Below are 19,908 nucleotides of genomic sequence, written 5' to 3'. Positions count from 1 at the left end.
TATACCAGAGCCATAAGCCCTCAAATACAAAAACTCTGTGTGGAAAACAGAATTAGTTTGGTTTGCTATTTTCCTCTGAGCAATCTCACCATCCAACTAACATTAGCACCATTTAGTAAAAACTCTTTGTAATATTGTTTGCAAAAGCAATGAAATGAAAGATGGGGTATACAGGGACAAACGCCTTGATCAAACCATATCCCTGACCTCAATCCTACGCTGACATGGTACAATCACTGTGTGTCCATGAATCTTGACCAATCACCTTCCTCACTCTCAGCTCTAGCCGATCTTAGTGCTGATCAAACCAATCTAGCGGCAGGTGGGTGGTTCATGCCTGAAATGTACTCTTCCATTTCTACTTGAATTTTCCTTTGTCTCCATTTCTCTCCTTCTCTCCCAACCCTTTCTCTCTCCCTCCCTCCCTTTCTCTTCCCCCACCCCACTCCCTCCCTCCCTTTCTCTCTCACTCCTTTTGTGGAGATATTTCTCTCTGTCTCAGCTCCACAATCTCACAGGCTGATAATGGAGAGCATCACACATGGACACAAGCCTCTGGACACTCTCCTGAGACTCCCCTATAAACGGACGAGGTCCTGTAGCCCCTGATAACTTCCGCCCAGACCCAGATTCCAACCTCGATTTCCCAGAAGAGCCCAGGATAGGACAAGTGCTCCCACATGCCATGGATGTTGAAACACTTTAATGAAGAAGCTAGCGGCAGGACAAGGGTTAACAATAGTAGCACCTATTGTCAGTGAGGACTTCTGACTTTCTTACTTCAACTGAGCAACTTAGGGATCCTTTTGAATTTCCTACCTCTCCACAACATCCCTAGGGCTGAGAGACAAGGTCGATCTCCAAACCTACATCAAAACATTTAAGGAAACGGTTAACTTTTAACCTTTCCAAAAGATGACCAGATATGTCCCTGGGGATATCATCTCTGACCTTTGTTGAACCTCCTGCTCCACTGCATCGCTGACCCCATGTTCGGGCTTCCAATCCACACATGAATATCTACCGACAACGGCCCCACCAAGTCAAACAGCTTTCCCACCACCGCGAATATTTGTATTAAATAAACACTGGGGGGGATGTCACAGCCCTTCCAGCTGTTAGGATTTTCTGGTCCCGCCAAAGTCAATGGACTTCTGATTGACCTGCTGCATTTTACAAACCTCCCCCCCACCAAACTGTGACAGAGCCATAAAATTCCACCCACTATTTTTGTTAACGTCCTCTCACCCTTTAACAGTTGCTCTACAGAAAGCCAGGATGGATTAGATGGGCCAAATGGCCTCTTCTGTGCTGTAATGGCTCTATGATATCCCTATGGTTTTTCCTGGTTTACCCACGGCAGAAAAATTAACCCTTAATTCCTTAAAATCCCAGGACAGTCCTGGGTGATTGGTAACTCCCTAACCTCATGCATTCAAGGTGCTGGAATTCATTGCACCTCTAGACTATCCAACAAAATAAAGACCAGGAATATTTCAACTTTCGTACAACTGGTGAACAGATTCGATTGAATCAAATGACTGATCCTCTAACTTTATTTTCTCTTGTTCCCATCACCTGCTGCTGTTTACCTAGTGCCTTCCTGGATTGTACTCCAGCTGACGTCTCAGTTCCATACTGTCCTGTCCAGACAGGAACCGGCCTTCTCCCGTGGCCAGGTGCCATTTCACTGCTGGCCCCTGGTCTTAGAATCACAGAGATGGTTACAGCACAGAACGAGGCCTTTCGGCTCAACCTGACCATGCTGGCTCTCTGTGAGAGCAACTCACCCAGTCCCACTCCTCCCCCCCACCCCCCACCGAGCCTTTGCCCCCCACCCATAGCCCCTGCAAAATCTTTCCCTCTTCACATCGTGATCCAATTCTCTTTTAAAAGCCACGATTGAACCAGCCTCCGCCACACTCTCAGGCCGTGCATTCCAGACCCTAACCACTCGCTGTCTTTTCATTCATGTTGCCTCTGGTTCTTTCATAAATCACCTTAGATCGCTGTCCTCCTGGTTCTCAACCCTTCCGCCAACAGAAACAGTTTCTCCCCATCTTATCTGTCCCGACACCTTCATGATTTTGAACACCTCTAACAATTAGTGATAACAAGTGGAAATATTCACTCCACATAATTTTAAAGAGCTCCATTAGGCCACCTATAGTCTACTATTTTTTTCTCTAAAGGTAAACAGCTCCAGCCTTTCCCAATATTGTAATCTCTAAGCGCTGGTATCATCCTACATTGTTCCAAGTAAAGCCTGACCCTCTACAAATTTAACATAATCACTACTTTTGAATTCTATACTCCAGAAATAAACCCTAATGCTCTGTTGATATTTTTAATCACTTTGCTGAGCTGTGATGCTGCTTTTAATGGTTTGTCCGGCTGTGTTCCTGGTTCCTTTGCCCTTCTCCTCCATTCAAGTTTCGTATTTTCGAAGGTGTGGGTGATGTTTTGATTTTTCCAAACAAAGGGCTTCACCTCACATTTACCTACGTGAAAGTTCGTTTGTCACTCACCTGCCAGTCTGAAAGTTTTCTAATGTCTTATCGCATTCTTCCTCAGTGTTACCTGGCAGGTGTGTTCCAGCTGTGAACTGTGTATCGGTTGTGTTTAACTATGTGTAGGTGCAGAGCACTAGATGGGGTTTCACTCGAGCAGATATAAAGGGACACTCACTGAAACTGGATGTAGTTGAGCCCTTAAGCAACTAATTAATTTGTATTTTTCGCTGCTCGCTCAACCGTTCAGTTGGCGGGCGGGCAAATAGACCAGGCGGCCTTTGCGTTTTTTAACGAAACCTCATCCACAGGAGGGATGAGGTTTCCAACGGTAAATAAAAAACTCAAAAAAAAAAATTCTCAACTTCATTTTAAACATGTCCCTCTTCATGCGACTGAGTCACAGGTGGGGGACATGTATATATCATTTCCAAAATCTTTATTTCCCTTTGTACAATTCCTCAGTTCCCTGAGGCAGCTCTGTGCCCTCATGGAGCTTTTATTGCGCATTCCCCCCACCGCCTGCACAGACTTCCGCACTCACCCTCCTCCCACCCCCACCCCGGCAGCGCTGAGCATTTCAGTGCGTCTTTCACTCCTGCTGGCCGTTAATTGGCCAGCGTGAATTCGCGGTCTGAGGCCGATCGCGGGCGGCAGACCTTTCCCCGGCCGCTCCCGGTCCCGCCCATCGCGCCCGCCCGAAGAACAGAAGATCCTGCTGCACATGATTCATGTACCAGGGCACCCAGATCCCTCTGCACCACCAAGTTCTGCAATCTCTCTCCATTTAAATAGTAGGCTGCTTTCTTATTCTTCCTGCCACGTTTACCCCTGTTATACTCTATCTGCCAAATTTATGCCCACTCGTTTAACCTGTTTACATCCCTTTGCAGACTCTCTACCCCACCCTTGACAACTTACTCTCCTGTCTTGGTGTCATCGGCAAATTTAGCTATCGTACATTCGCTCCCTTTGTCCAAGTCATTGTTAGAGATTGCAAATAGTTGAGGCCCCTTGTAGTATTTCACTCTGTAAATAAATGTTAGACTGAGTAATAATTGGCTTCGGTTCTATCCTTCACCAATTTTCTTTTCTTTTAAATGAATGATTTGACCCAGAATTAGCTAGTAGTCTCTTGTACACATTCAATAGGCTCTGTGGTGATTTATGAAGCATTAGATGTGTGGCAGATGATGGAGGACAGACTAGAGGGTGTATTCTACTGTACTATTGTGTGATCAAATGACTCCAGTAGAAAGGGGTGTCTTACTTATCATCGCTGTTGTGTTCCTCTTGTAGAAGTCTCTCTTTGGTTAGACCAATTTTCTCCAACTCCTGATTAAGCTTTTCCAATTCATTGGAGAGCTGCTGGCTCTTGAGTTTCTCATGGACAAGTTCCTGGGATATACAGATGTACAGGTTAGGTCAGGCCAATGTTAATAGTTCACCAACACTGAACACACTGGCAATCCAATAATCAAGAGGAGTTGGGAGAAAATAACACAGAGCAGATCCTGGCGCCCAAGGCAGAGTGATCCCTTATACACTTGTAGATTACAGTGTACAGATCTGATCACCATAATATAAAGAAGATAAAGGCACTGGAGGGGGTGCAGAGGAGATTCACAAGGATGATACCAGAATTGAAAAGTTACCCCTATCATAACAGGATAAACAGACTGGGTCTCTTTTCTCTTGAAGAGTGAAGGCTGAGGGGTAACACAATAGCAGGTCTTTAAAATTATGAAAGATTTTACAGAATAGACAACAGAGAGAATGTTTCTACTTGTGGGGAAGATCAAAACTAGAGGCATCAAAAAAAGATATTCACCAAAAAATCCAATCGGGAATTCCCAGAGGAAACTTCTTTACCAAGAGTGTAGTGAGAATGCGGAACTTGTTGAGGTGAATAGTACAGATGCATTTAAGGGGAAGTTAGATAAACTTACGAGGGAAAAGGGAACAGAGGGTTTTGCTGGGGGGTTAGGGTTTGATGCGGAAGGATGGGAGGATGCTCAAGTGTAGCATAAACACTAACATGGATAGATTGGACCGAATGGTCTGTTTCTGTGCTGTACATTCTATTTAATCGAACACATTAATCTCAACTTCAAAATGAAAGTGAGATATTGAGAGAGGCTAAAAGTAAGAATGTACAGAACTCAGCAATCCCTTAGTTATGAACTCTCTTTGCCTTGGTTAGATGATGATGGTGGAGTTAATTCAGATTTTTAAAATACTGGAAGACAATGTAGGCTATTGACTTGGACAAAAAGCTAAACTATTGGACATGGGTCTACACTTTAAATAAAGTGCGACGACTTTAGGAGGATCTTTTATGTGGGAGTTGTCGCTATGTGGATTATATATCCATCTAGAGCAATTTACACTAACATCAAACCTTAACGCTCCTCTTGGAAGTTAAGTTCATGAGACAGCTGTTCTCTGTCAAGATTCTTCATGCATCAGCCCAACCCTTGGCAATCCTGGCCAAGTGTTCTGGAGTTACCTATTCTACAGGAGTTACTATTTTGTACACACAAGGTTCCTTCTCAATCAACTGCTTTTCAGCTACAGAACCAAAATACCTCCAGTTTTTTGTTAAATCCTCTGACACCTCTAGATCGCCCCTCAGGCTTGAATGGTTTTGGTAACAGAGATGGACTTGGTACTCGGGTGTTTGGTCTGGCTGGAGCCAGGTTAAGCATGACTTCCTCCAACTCTTGCCCTGACCCACACCCCATCTGCTTTGCCTCAATATTTCAACATGCTGTTCATTGCTGCTCACAGTGACTGGACATGTTACCACACTTCCACTTGCACCACAGCAAAGTACCCTAGATCCCTGAATTACACTTTTACCCACTCATGCTGCCTATTTTTCCTTCCTTCTTTATACAATACTAGTATTGAATTTTATCTGCCGTTGTTCGACTAACTTGGATTCTATTGAGTTCATTCTGTGGATCCTCAATGCCAACTGCCTTACTCCCTCCCCCGCCCTCACGGTTATCAGCCTTCAATGGTGAGCCTCTGAATTCAAAGTGTTACCAAACACTCAGAAGTCCCAGCATCAATTGCTGACAGGCAGTCATCTCCCTAAACTCCCCTCCTACGCCTAAAACAGAGAGTCTGTAAAAGGGATGCATGATTTAATGTTATAATTCCAGTCAGGTATGCCTGCTAAATAACCCAGCGTTAAAGTCAAGAATTTCAAACCCAAATCTTCCTCCTTTCCTCTTTCTCTTATTTCTTTGCCTCACTTGCTCTTCCTCTCCTCCCTTCACATATCCTCCAAAGAGAAAAGATTTGAACACTTTAGATATAATGCTTATCAGACAGTCTGATTTTGAACTGCTCATGCTCAGCTTGGAGACTCTCTGCCCCTTTCCCTCTTCCCTGCTCCCTCCTCTGCTCTACTGACAACACTGGGACTTGTTAACACTGGTAACCTTCTCTCCTTATTCAGGCAGAGAGTCTAGAGCAATACTGGCAGGATTTTCAAAGATAAATCACATTCCAGCCTTGTCCTTCCCTGTGGCTCTGAGCAGTGATCAGGAATGGGAGCTTTGCCTGTTTTTTAACCACATGCTCTCCTCTCACTGACTGAAATTGGAAGCCCTTGAGACCAGGGATCCCACTTAGCATGCACATAGTCTAACCAGTTCAGTGCCGTACTGGCTAAATCAGGAAACTAGAAACAAGACGAGTCAAGACTTGACATTGGAGGATCAGTACAAGGTGGTACAGATCTTGTGGGGCAGTGGGTACAGTCCTTGCCTCCGAGCCAGGAACTCTGGGTTCAATCTCCACTTCAGGCCTTGATGGCCAAGGGAAGGTGTGGCCAAACAGGTCGATTATCAACCTGTGAAACCTTCCAACATATGGCAGGTGGTAAGGGTGGGAGAGATTCCTGGTCAGACATGTGATGGAGAGAAATTGGAGCCCCTACCATCACTAGCCATAGTTCCCAACTGCAGGTAAAAGTGTGTGTGCTGCTGCTGAAACTCAGGCTCCCTGAGTGAACTATGATGCACCACCACAAGAAGGTGCTGTGAAAGAGATCTAAACAAATTGAGGGATCATTCAGCATCAATAAAGGCAGGTCTGCATATCACCAACCCACCTCTCTCAGTGTCGCGAGTGTCCTCTTATTGATTGTAGCTTGTTTGAACAGTTCTTTATTGTCAACTTCCAGTTCCTTCACCTTGCTTGTGGTTTCCTTGTACTTGCCCACTTCCTTTTCTAGTGTCCTCTTTTCCTTCTCCATGCTCGAGAGTTTTAGGCTATTCTCATCTAGGATTGCATCTTTCAGTTCCACCTGCTGCCACAAACGTTTGTTCTCTTTGTCCAACGTCTTCTTGTCCTTTTCCAGTTGTGCAGCCTCATGCTCCAACACCTTGTTGTCCTTTTCTAGCTTCTCCAGCCTTTTGCTGGAGATCTTCAGCTCCTCCAGATTCTTCTGTAGAATGTGATTCTCGTTCTCGGTGTCCTGCAGCTCCTTCTCGAGTTGCTGGATCTTGGTGTTGCTGTTATCCAGGGACTGCTGAAGTCTCTGGTTTTCCGAATCCAGGCTTTGGTAGCTAATTTCCAATCGTTCCGATTTGCGAGTCGAGGCCCTCAACAGTTCCACACTTTTCCTCAATTCATCCTTCTCCTTTTCCAGTTCTCGGTTCTCCATTTCCACTTTGATCAGTTTTGTTCTCGTGAACTTTAACGTCTCCACCATTCTCCTCAGCTCCAAGTTCTCCTCATCTAACTGCTTATTGTCATTCTCTACACTCTCCAACTTGATCGACACGTTCTGCAAACTGTTGAGGGACTTCTTGAGTTTGCTATTCTCCAACTCGAGGTTTGAATTCTCCTGCTCAAGGGCCGCAACATTCTCGCACGTGATCTTCAAGGAAGCCACCTGCTTCTGAAGTTGCTCATTCTCCTGCTCAAGTTTGTGAACATCTTTCTCCAGTTCTTCTGCCTTCTCCTCCTTCTCTTTGTAGTGCAGGAGCTCCTTATGAGCTTGTTTCTTTTCAAACTCCAGTTTGGCCAGCTTGCCGCTAGTCTCTGTGATGGTCTCGTGAAGGATTTTGTTCTCCTTCTCTACGTCCTTCACCCTAGCATCTGCGCTGATTTGAGAACGCTGCCTGAGTGAACAGACTGTCTGCTTTAAGTGTTCGTTCTCCTCCTCCAACTCCTTCACCTGGATACAAAGGGATCAGAGAAACTATCAGACACAGACACAGAGCCCAAATGAAAATTAAAACACTGAAGAGTCAGGATAAAGGTCCGAATCATGTTCCTAACCCATGTGATTTTTCTTCCCCCACACAGAGAGCTGTGATGATCTGGAACACATTACATGAAAGTGTGTGGGTTCAGACTGGAACTTCCAAAAGGCAACGAGACATGATTTAAAGATAACTGGTTGGTAGGGTTATGGGAGAAAAAGCTGGGGGTGTGGGAATAAACAGGACAGCTCTTTCAAGGTGCCAGCATAGGCATGATGGGCTGAATGGTTTCCTTCTGTATTATAAAATTCTATGGGCTGCATCTTCCGGTCGGCAAGTGGGGAGGGCGGGGCCCACTCGCCGACATGTAAAATGACACCGGATGACATCGGGCATGTGTCCCAACGTCACCCCGCCTCGTTTGCATTTTCAGGTCAGCGGGCGCGGAGCCAAGTTGGTTGTGTGCCCGCCGACCTGTCAACGGCCACTTAAGGCCATTAATAAAGTAATTGAGGTTATCAATGGACCTGCCCGTCTAACCTTAAGGTTAGACGGGCAGGCTGGGAGCCCTGGCGGGCTTCTGAAAAAACATGAAACCTCATCCATGGGCGGGGTGAGGTCTCATGAGGGTATTAAAATTTTTCTGAAATGTCTAAATAAAAGAAATTGACATGTCCCAGCTCATCTGAAAGCGGCACACGAGTGGACAGGTCAGTAAGTTTTTTTCTCATCTTTATTCAATCTTTCAAACCTGAGCTTTGCCTCAGGGGGATCTGTGCGCTCTCTCGCGTGCTCCCGGCTCAGGGAATCCCTCCCCGCCCGCACAGGGAGTGCACAGCGCTTCCCGGTGGACGTCACGCTGGGTGGGCCGCCCACCCGCTCCTGCACAGACCCCCTGACCCGGGGTGGGGGGGAAGATCCTGCCCTATGATTCTATGGTGAGGGCAAAGAGAAAGACAGTCAACAGGAGACATTGTACCTCCAGAGCAATGGAACTGGAGTACATTAGGGTGACCCAACATACACTGCCTTTGCAACTCCTCTAAGGATCCATTAGAAAAACATGGCAGTAGACTATTGGACAGAAATTTACACAATGGACAATGGGGAAATGTGTCTTCAGAGTCGATCAATATCAGTCAAATTTCTATTACAGAAAAATCAGGCGCTTTTAAAAGCTAATACACATCAGCCCTCCTCTGCCGCCCATCTATCAGATTCTGGTTGTGCTGATAGTAAGGGACGAATGAATTTTGGATTTTGTGCCACGAGAGAATTAAATTTTGGTCTACGGTAAAATTTGGTCTCAGCAGTTTGGTTTCTCTATCCTGTCAAATGCATCGGAAAATAAAGATGCTTCTTTCTGGAAACACACTGTCATAACGTTACGGTAGGTTCACTGTTTTGTACCTTCACAGACACTTTCTTCCCCTCAGGGAGCAGTGGGATGGCGCTGGAAGGATTTAGCAGGGTGATTATCAACCTGTGGAGCCACATAACAAACACTCCTCCCGTGGCCAACAAGCCCTGAAGTGGGATTCGAACCGAGAACTCCGGGCTCAGTGGCTGGGGGTGGGGCGACCCACCGTGGCACACGATCAGTGAGCGGTGAAGCAAATATTATCAGAATTATGAACTGGAACAGTTTCCCATTACAGGCACCCAGGGCTCATGTGACACGTGCCCACCCCAGGCGTAGAGCACCGTGAATAAATATCCCTCTACGCTGACCATCAATGCGATTTTCAAGCTTGGCTGTAAATCCTCGACTGCATAATTTTCGCACACACCAGCATTTCTTGTGGCTTCCACCCCCCCCTCCCCTCAAGAAAGATTTCCCAAATTAATTTAATGCCAATTAGGTGGCAGTGGGGCCCTGTCGGAAACTAGCTCAGGGCTGTTCAAATTCCGTTTGTGTTGGATCTGACAGTTAAGAGGCAGGATGGACATTCATAAATAACCCAGGGTCTGATCGCGTCGTGTTGATTCCAAGCTCTGTGCACAATTAAAGTCAGCGCTCCACCCCGATAGTTAGGCAATCAACATCACAAGGTGTGTTCACAGGAGCATTATTAAACAATCGAGTCATGCAAGTCATTTTGGGGAGCCTCTTAAATGAGGAAAAAGGTGGAGAGGTGTAGGGAGGGAATTCCACAGCTTAGGGCCTAGAAAGCCGGAGGCCCGGCCATCAATGGTGGAGCCATTTTTAAAAATTTAGTTCGCAGGATGTGGGAATCGCTGGCTAGGCCTTCCCTAATTACCCTCGAGAAGGTGGTGGTGAGCCGCCATCTTGAACCGCTGCAGTCCATGTGGTGTCGGTACACCCACAGTTAAGGAGGAAGTTCCAGGATTTTGACCCAGAGACAGTGAAGGAACAGCGATATAGTTCGAAACCAACTTGGAGGGGAACATGGATGGTGTTCCCACGCATCTGCTGCTCTTGTCCTTCTAGGTGGTAGAGGTCACGGGCTTGGAAGTTGCTGTCAAAAGAGCCTTGGTGAGTTTCTGCAGTGCATCTTGTAGATGGTACACACTGCTGCTACTGTGCATCAGTGATGGAGGGAGTGAATGTTTGTGGATGTGGTGCCAATCAAGCGGGCTGCTTTGTCCTGGATGGTGTCCAGCTTCTTGAGTGTTGTGGGTGCTGCACTCATCCAGGCAATGGAGAGTATTCCATCACACTCCTGACTTGTGCCTTGTAGATGGTGGCCAGGCTTTGGGGAGTCAGGAGGTGAGTTACTCGCTGCAGGATTCCCAGTCTCTGACCTGCTCTTGTAGCCACAGTATTTATATGGCTAGTCCAGTTCAGTTTCTGGTCAATGGTAACCCCCCAGGATGTTGATAGTGGGGGATTCAGCGGTTGTAATACCATTGAATGTCAAGAGGAGATAGTTAAATTCTTAACAAAAAGAGAAATTGTTGGAAAAACTCAGCAGGTCTGACAGTATCTGTGGAGAGAAAGACAGAGTCAACGTTTCAAGTCCAGATGACTCTAGTTAAATTCTTTCTAGTTGGAGATGGTCATTGCCCGGCAATTGTATGACACGAATGTCAGGGATGCTCAAGAACCCAAAATTGGAGAAGTGCAGAAATCTAAGAGGCTTGTAGGGCTGGTGGAGATTACAGAGGTAAGGAGGACTGAGGTCATGGAGGGATTTGAGAACTTGGAAATCAAGGCATTGTCAGGCGAAGGGCCAATTATAGTTTAGGGAGCACAGGGGTGTTAGGTGTCTGAGATTGTGACTTTAACGACCATTGCATCTGCTCATTAATGTTGTTGTCCAGTTTTACCTGTCTCTCTTTCTCAGCTCGGAGAGTCGCCATGCTTTCCTTTAACTGGGTTTTGTCTTGTAGAAGCTCCTCACTCAGGTTGCCTATGTCTTGGTTACTCTGTTTCTCTGAATCCAGTTCGGATTGAAGTTGCTGCACCTGAAAACAAAGTCGAGATCAGAAACCGATTTGGTCAACACAGAAAAAGAAAGCCTTGCGTTTCTATAGCGCCTTTCACTACCCCAGGACGTCCTAGAGCACTTTACAGCTAACAGGGTGCTTTCGAACAGTTGTGGCTGTTGTAACGTAGGCAGCCAATTTGTGCACAGCAAGATTCCACATACAGCAATGCGTTCAAGATTAGAACATCGGGTTTTATTGCTGTTGGTTGAGGAACGCACATTGGCCAGGACACTGGGGAGGACTTCCCCTGCTCTTCTGCGAAGTGGTGCCATGGCATATTTTAGATCCACCTGAGAGAGCAGATGGGGCCTCAGTTTGACTTCTCATCGCCAGGATGATACCTCTAGGGTTGCAGTACTCTCCTGGAGCTGCACTGAATCGTCTGCCTGGTTTAAGCGTACAAGTTTCTAACGTGGGACTTAAACCCATGGCTTTCAGATCCAGAGGTGACAGTGCTACCAACTTGGCTATAAAGGAGAATGGAAAGGCACTGTTCCAATACAGTATGTAAAAAAATCATTTGCCTCCGGGTGGGAGGGACACAGGTGCTTTTGGTTTCAGAAATGTTCAAAAGCAACCTCAAAATGAACATTCACTGGATTTCTTGGCTGAATAATGATTGGAGTGCCCGAGGCTTCCTAGAATGGACGTCCATAATGTCCAAACCTTGAATATTGCTGAAAAAAGAGACATGTTGCTGAAGCTTTTCATCTTGCACTCATCAGGACAAGCACAAGAATACCAAATTTCAAATGATCACAACAGTTTATACTACAGGATTATTTTAAGATTACTGATTATTTTAAGGTTAACAACTTGGTTGTTAGTGTAGCTATTAGCGCACTCAGGATTGTTCAGCAAGTGCTCCCCAAACACAGGATTACACCTAACAGTAGACGTTTTGCTTTGGGTTTTGAGAGTGTGGGCTGGTTGACTATGGTCTGTCTTTTGCCTGTTAAAAACAGCCAAAGGAACACGCTGTTTGATTCGGTCAGCCAGTAGTTGCGGTGCATTTCAAACCTTTATGTTGAGAAGCTCGGTCTCTTTCTCCAGCTCCACAATTCTGGCATTGCTCTCTTCCACTGCCAGTAAAGCTTGGTGGAGCTCCTGAACATCATGTTGCAGGCTCTGGTTCTCCTTCTCCAGCTTCAGGATCCGGCTCGATGCAGACTCGTTCATCTCGAGCACAAATGACTTGCGACTTGCTGCAAAAAAGATTGAATATAAGGTGGGACTTAGTAGAAACATTTAAAATCAGCAGCAGTTTCGACAAAGGAAATGAGGAGAAGCTATTCCCACTGTCAGTAACCAGGCGACACAGATTTAAGGTAATTGGCGAAAGAATCGGTGGTGGGTGGGGGGGGCAGATGAGGAGAATATTTTTACGCAGCAAGTTATTGGGCTGTAACTTCCAACTAGCATCGGAAAGTGCTGGTTTGCCGGGAGTTAGAAGTAAATGCACACTTATCTGGTCCTGAAAATTACACCGACCCTTCTGTTCACCGGAGCTGCTTGGGGTCTGCATCGAGGGCCCCCACAAAGAATCGTTCTGGTGGATTCAAGGAGGCCGCACCCCCTTTTTTACAGTCGAGGGGTGAGGCTGGCATTGGAGGTCGGGGGATGTGGGGGGGTAGTGGGAGATCCGGCTGGGATGTGGGGGGGTTGGAGATCTGGGGAGAGTGGGTTGGATGTCCAGGGGGCATGGGTGGGGACCGGTAGTCTGGTGGGGTGGGGGATGTCAGAGGTCAGGGTGGGTGGGGGGGTCAGAGGTTCAGGGTGTGGGGGTTGGTGGTTCAGGTGGGTGGGGGTTGAGGGGATTGGGGTGGGGAGACCCGTGGAGGTGGGGGAGGGGGTGTGGGAGGAACCCGTGGGGTTAGTCTGGGTCTTTAACAAAGCGTACCCAGAAATTAGAAGCGGTTGTAATTCTTCTAACTTTTTCTGAGTAACTATTGGTGTAGGCCTGGAGAAACCATCTGAAGTTTGCAATTTAAACCACACTTTCGGATGGTTCCCAGCGTAGCACAATTGCCCAGAGGAAGTGTGCATTTCTGGGCAATTGCCGTGCAAACCCTTACCTGGGAACCTCCGAGAGGGATTCCCCAGCGCATCTTGGGAGTGCCCCCTCAAATCCGACGCTGGGGGGGCTCGGAAGTTATGGGCCATTATGATCTGGAATGCGCTGTCTGAGAGGCAGGTGAGAGCAGACTCAACAGTAACTTTCAAAGGGGAATTAGATAAATACCTCAAGGGGAAATCATATGCAGGGCTTTGGGGCAAGAGCAGGGAAAATGGGGCTAATTGGATAGCTCATTTAAACAGCCGGCCTGGATAAGATGGGCTGAAAAGCCTCCTTTTGTGCTGTATCTTACTCTGTGCTTATTGGGAGAAAGGACAACTAATTCTGAAAGTGAGGAAAGCTGCAGCTGCTAGGCAGCTAAATATAAGTACAATTTAGTCACTGATTGTAAAAACTGAAAGTTGAACTCTCCAATATGGACACCTCCCTGACCCAACCTCATTTCAACATTTAAACTCGTGTTTGAGTCAAGGTCAATCTGACAGTAGTCTGCAATTATCACCACCACAGGTTAACAACACTTCCACAATAAAGGGAGTGAGCACAGTGAAATCTACATTTACTGTGAGGACTCAACAGATGTTGCCAAAAGCTTTGCCATTGAATAAAACCACGACACCTTCACAATTAAAACCACACTATTAAAGCTCAAGAGGCAATTTTTCCTGGATAACATTCAGGCTTGGACTGATCAGTGGCAAATAATATTCGTGCCACACAAGTGCCAGGCAATGACCATCTCCAACAAGAGAGGATCTATCCATCACCCCTTGACATTCAATGACATTACCATCGCTGAATCCCCCACTATCAACATCCTGGGGGTTGCCATTGGCCAGAAACTGAACTGGACTAGACATATAAATACTGTGGCAACAAGAGCAGGTCAGAGGCTGGGAATTCTGAGGAGAGTTCCATCACCTCCTGACTCCCCAAAGCCTGTCCACCATCTACAAGGCACAAGTCAGGAGTGTGATGGAATACTCTCTACTTGCCTGGATTAGTGCAGCTCCAACAACACTCAAGAAGCTGGACACCATCCAGGACAAAGCAGCCCCGCTTGATCGGCACCCCATCCACCTTAGCTTTAAGCATTTGCATCCTTTGGCTATAAAGTGTACTATCCACATGATGCACTGCAGCAATCTGCCAAGACCCCTGATGCAGCGCCTTCCAATTTCCCAATTCCCCAACCTCTACCACCTAGAACAACAAGGGCAACAGATGCATGGGAACATCAACACCTGCAAGTTCCCCTCCAAGCCACACATCATCCTGACTTGGAAATATATTGTCATTCCTTCACTGTCCCTGGGTCAAAATCCTTGAACTCCCTCTCTAACAGCAATGTGGGTGTACCTACACCCTGCAGCGGTTCAAGAAGGTGGGCAACAAATGCCAGCCTTGCCAGCGACACATCGGGTTGAATTTTCGGTGCCCGCTGGCATTGGGTGTGATTGGACAATATGGTTCGATCGGTTTTATGATGGTGGGAAACCAATTCGTGATCGTCCGCTCAGCCCGCTGACAGAGGGCTGCGTTTCCCGCCATCGGGCATCAGGAACCTCATTGTAATATATCAGCCTATCATCAGGCCAGCCCACTGGAAATGTGCCCCCCTCCACTGGATCATCCATCCAGCTCAGCAGGAAAGCACGTCAACGTGTTTCATAACAGCACTTGGCGACCTGCACTTTGAGGGGAACTGGGAGGTGAGTGCACAGAAACGCAGTGCAGCGCTCACTAGGGTCACCTGTTGGACTCCAAACTTCAGGGGCCTCGGGGGATCGGGGTTAAGGGCAGCCCTGCTGTTGAATACAGTACACAAACATTTGGGGTGGGGGGTAAGGTGGGTGAGGGAAGTGGCCACGCATTAGGGAAACCTGTATAAAGTGACCATTCCCCTGAGACACAGACAGCTCAGGCACAGCCACATTCATATGGTCGGAGTCGGGCTCCTAGCTTATCTGCCCACCCAAGCAATGCGAGAGGCATCAAAGTGCCAAGTGCTCCAAAGTTTTCACCCCACCACACAGACTGCAAAGTCATGTGCATTTTAGTGGACTGCACAGCAGTTGGATGGCACACATTGTACAATCTCCTCGCTCAAGCTGGCCATGAAACAGTCACATGTGGAGACGCTCGCAGCCCCTTGCAATGTCAGCATCCCGGTTTGGATTAGTCTCCCCAGTGGTTCAAGCTAACAGGGCAGCCATGCAGCGCACTAATCTCTGGCCATCCGAGTGGTGGCCAGCACTCTCCAGGAAGTGTTAAGGGGCCACCACACTTAACAAGGACAGGTTGTTTGTGCACCCATGCTAACCACATGACTCCTTCTTTCATCCTGCAGGAGGAGTATATCAGGATCATGGAGCCTGGTGAACTAGCTGTATGCCTGATGGCCTACAGAGTGCAAAGACGGAGGAGAGCGCGACTGAGGCTCCTGGCTGCGCAGAGGCAGGAGCAGCAACTTCAGCAAGAAGAGGCGACTGGGGCTCCCGCATACGCCACCCAAGAGCCACAGTGAGCTGATGCAGGCTGGCACCTAGCGACACCCAGGGTCTATGGACGCCGCCTTTCATTCCTGCAGATGGCCGAGAACCAGTGTCACTTAAGACTGCCCATGTCTAGGGAACTGATTGTCACATCTGCCAGTTACTGCAGGATTTGGCTCCGCAGGGACATGGAGGGCATCCACTGCCAGTGGCTGTGAAAGTGACAGCGGCGCTCAATTTCCACACTGGTTGTTCCCTTCAGGGCTCCACAGGTGACCTCTGTGGGATCTCACAAACCTCCACCCACAAATGCATCCATGAGGTCACAGATGCCACCTTTGCGAGGGCACACAACTTTGGGCATTTCACCCAGGACCAGTACAGCCAGGATGCAAGAGCGATTAGATTTGCCCAGATCTCAAGTTCCCCACGGGTTCAGGGTGCAATTGACTGCACTCATGTGGCACTCAGTTCTCTGTCACAACACTCGGTGGACTATATCAACCACCAGGGGTCCCATTTGCTGAATGTGCAGCTGGTGTGTGACCACCAGAAACACATCCTGCAGGTGTATGCATGGTTTCCAGGGAGTGTGCACGACGCCTACATCCTCAGTCGGTCACAGATCCCTGGAGTCTTCCAGGGTCCACAGAAGCTGCAGGGATGGCTCCTCGGGCACAAGGGCTACCCGCCGAGGCCGTGGCTGATGACAGCCATGCAGCGGCCTCAGACCGCAGCAGAGCAACGGTATAATGAGGCTCATGCTGCAGCTCGCAACTTGGTGGAGTAGACGTCGGGATGCTGAAGATGAGGTTCTGGTGCCTGGACCGGTCTGGTGGAGCCCTGCAATACAGTCCACAAAGGGTGTCACGCATCGTCGTCATCTGCTGTGCCCTTTACAACCTGGAGCTGTATCGGGGAGACGAGCTGGCTGAGGAGGAGATGGAGGAGCTGCACGTCTCCTCAGATGAGGAGGACGCCGACGGGGATGAGGGTGAGGAGGTCCTCCGAGGCGACGATGATGGGGATGAGGCCCTCGCACTGGCTAGACGAGGCAGGCACACTCGGGAGGCCCTCATAACTGCTAGATTTGGGGAGGACGATGACGACATGCAGTGAGGTGACCCCATAGTCCCTCACATTGCATCTGTGAATGTTTGACTCCAGTCTGGCTTATAGAAACGCGAGTACCCTCTGTGGGAAGGCTCCTGTCATGGAGACGCAATGGAGGCCCTAATAGTCACTCGACTGCAGGAGGATGATGACGACATGCAGTGAGGACACTCCATAAATCTACACATAACCTCTAAGAATGTCTGACTCTTGTCTGGCCGAGGGCAGATCGTTTGCACTCTGAGATCAGGGTCATATCATAGAGATGCAGCCAGGAAACTTTAGAAAGATCTGATCCTTTGTCTGCCTTCAGCACCCGAGTCCTTCAGGAGCACAGCATCACTGGTCGCAGATGCTGGGGGCCAGCTCCTCCTGAAAGGTGCTGAGAGCCCATCGAGAGAATGAGAGAACTCTGTGGCGCCTGCCCACTACATTCTGGCAGTAATGACGAGCACCACCGAGGTGCAGGCATCAGTAATGTTTCCAGGGAGTGAGGCTGGACCATCGCCTTGGTCCAGAGGCTTATGGACCTCGGCGAACGGATAAAACAGAGTTCTCTCATTCTCTCAATGTGCTCTCAGCACCTTTAAGAGATGGCTGGCCCCACCTCCTCACCCTCAGGAAGAGGCCCTAGACTGAGACACCTGCCTTTATCTTGTGCAGTAAGGTTTCACATCTTTCCTAACCCTACTGCTCTATCTTGTTGCTCTCCGGACATCCACAGCAGAGGTGGGGGCAGCCTGCAGACTGCGATGCCCTGTCTGTGGTGACCTTGGCAGGCGTCCTCTGGAAGGCCCCAGCCTGCTGTCGGGGTCCTGCTGTGTGGCAGTGACACCCTCCTCGGCCCGTGGAGCTAGAGCTGCTGAGGTCACAGGAAGAGGGGAGTTGGATTGGCCGGACACTCTCGGAGTCACCTGGATGGATGGGCCCGGAGTGTGCACCTGCTGATCCTCCTCCCTATGGGTGCCCGGAGACCCAGGCTGACTCCTTGAGGAGCAGAGGTAACTGGAGTGAGATTGAGCTGCCAGGTACCCCTCTCGTGTACACACTGCTGGAGGCCAACTATGGTATCAGGTATGGAGTTGAGCCCGCACAGCAGTGCAGGAACAAGCCTGGACCAAGGTCTCCATGGCGGCCACCATCCTACCAGTGTTGATTTCAGTGCATTGACACACTGGCACTATCACCTCAGGCTGAAGGCAGATGGACTCCTCCATTGTGCTTTGCAATCTGAGGAGTGCAGCAGACATCCCTTCCTGATGTTCCCGAGCTTGCCTTTGCAGCTCCAGCAACTGAGACATGAGTGAGTCCAGAGGCTCTTCATCTGACTCGGACTCAGCAAATTTCTGGCCTCCAGCAGTCCTCTGAGTGCTGGGGACCTGGGAAGTTCCTGCCTCTGCCTGCTGTGGATCAGACAGTGCGATGTGCTCACCAGATTGTGATCCTGAGGCTATTCTAAAGCTAGGTCCCACTGAGGTGTGTCTCTCTGCACTGGTGGAGGGTTTGGGTGAACGCTGTGATGGGACTTCAAGGAGGGTGTCTCCAGATTCCTCTTCAGAGGTTTCTTTGGGGCATGATTGGAGGTCCTGGGTCATGGGCTCTGTCGGCTGTTTGGCAGATGTGCCTGTGAAAGCAAGGGGAGACAATTAGTGCATGGCAGTGGCCTGTGAAACAGGACACATCACTCACAGTATGGTTGTCTGATGGATGTTGCACTGCTGGACCCTGACTTGTAGAGCAGTGCCGACCTCACTATCAGCAGAGGACCGGTCCCGGTTATCACCGGCCAGCTGGATAGCTCTGTTTTCAAAGTCCTTACAGACCTTAAATTCGGGCATTCTGCCAGGGGTCTGTGACCTCTCCTTCTTGTTGTGTGCCAGCTTGAATAGAGATGGAGAGAGTGTAAGCAGGACGTCTGTCGGGCCAGATGATAAGTATGCCTGGCCTGTGTGGGTGGTGAGTGGTCCCATGGACGAGATGAGGACAATGACACTGAGTGTGAGAGAGTGAATGGTGATATCCCTTGAACTGACAGTGAGTGAGATCACTGTGGATGTGCGTTGAGTTTGTGAGTGTGTGGGTTGAGAGTGATGAGAAGAGTGATGTAACCTGGCGGAACGAAGGAGACCATTCACCCTCTTGCGGCACTGGGTGGCTGTCCTCTTTTGAAGGGCGTTGGCGCTGACCACTGCTGCCACCGCCTCCCAAGCCTGGTTAGTGCTGTTGCTGCCCATCCTGTGGCCAGAGCTGGAGTAGAGAACATCCCGGCAGACCTCCATGGCATCCAATAATGCACACGAGGGACACGTACCTGAATCTGAGGGCTACAGTCTCCTTCAGTTTCTGGGCCATGACTTCCATGCAGCAGTGGTGGTCTGGAAGCACTGAGATGTGTATTTGAGGCTGGACTTTGAATATGGCGCCCAACGTGATGCAGCAGCGGGGTGATGGCAGGCAGGCGAATGAGAGCCTGCCCGCCATGGAAAGACGTGTTTCCCGGGAGTGCATAAATAATGTGGCGGATTTGGGACGATACAGCGTGAAAACCTGCCATCGAGGCCGGCAGGTAAAACGTCGTTTTACCCACCAGCTACCACACTTAGTGCAAATCTGGGAAAATTCAGCCCATCGTACGAAAGAGTAAAAAAAAAATTGTGAATTCATTTTCAGAAACGTCAAGAAAATGATACTTTCCATCTACGTTGATTCCCAAGGTAGACACACTCAAAATGTGAATGAGGAGACTATTTTGGGATGGAGTTTTTGTTATGCTCACTTCGGGAATGTTAACATTTAAAAAGAAATCCGAATACCTTATTTTAACCAATAGAACCATAAGATTTCACTTCTTTTTCCAGAAACATGCAAACATTATTATCGATAAAGGAATTAAACAAAACAAGTACCATTAACTTAACAAGATGGTTTATAACTACATTTGTTACGTACTCAGGTTTATATCTTCCTTCCCCTAAGAATTCAGTTATAAGACACATCTTAACATTATTTACCTTCTATCAGGACCACAGTCCTGC

At 48.4% G+C, this 19,908-nt stretch overlaps 1 protein-coding gene across 1 annotated transcript in view; it reads right to left on the bottom strand.

The window, feature by feature from the left end:
- The window catches only part of LOC144692901 (protein Daple-like), a 235,256-nt gene that overhangs the window by 67,551 nt on the left and 147,797 nt on the right, over positions 1-19,908 (bottom strand). The window contains exons 13-16 of the mRNA XM_078562007.1: positions 12,209-12,393; positions 11,027-11,164; positions 6,637-7,707; positions 3,781-3,908 (exon numbers count right to left, since the gene is read on the bottom strand). Of these exons, the coding sequence (XP_078418133.1) occupies positions 3,781-3,908; positions 6,637-7,707; positions 11,027-11,164; positions 12,209-12,393 (1,522 nt within the window). The remainder of the gene's footprint in view (positions 1-3,780; positions 3,909-6,636; positions 7,708-11,026; positions 11,165-12,208; positions 12,394-19,908) is intronic.

Source organism: Cetorhinus maximus, chromosome 18, assembly GCF_964194155.1.
Source record: "Cetorhinus maximus chromosome 18, sCetMax3.hap1.1, whole genome shotgun sequence".
Taxonomy (NCBI): Eukaryota; Metazoa; Chordata; class Chondrichthyes; order Lamniformes; family Cetorhinidae; genus Cetorhinus; species Cetorhinus maximus.
This window is presented reverse-complemented; position numbering and strand designations above follow the sequence as displayed.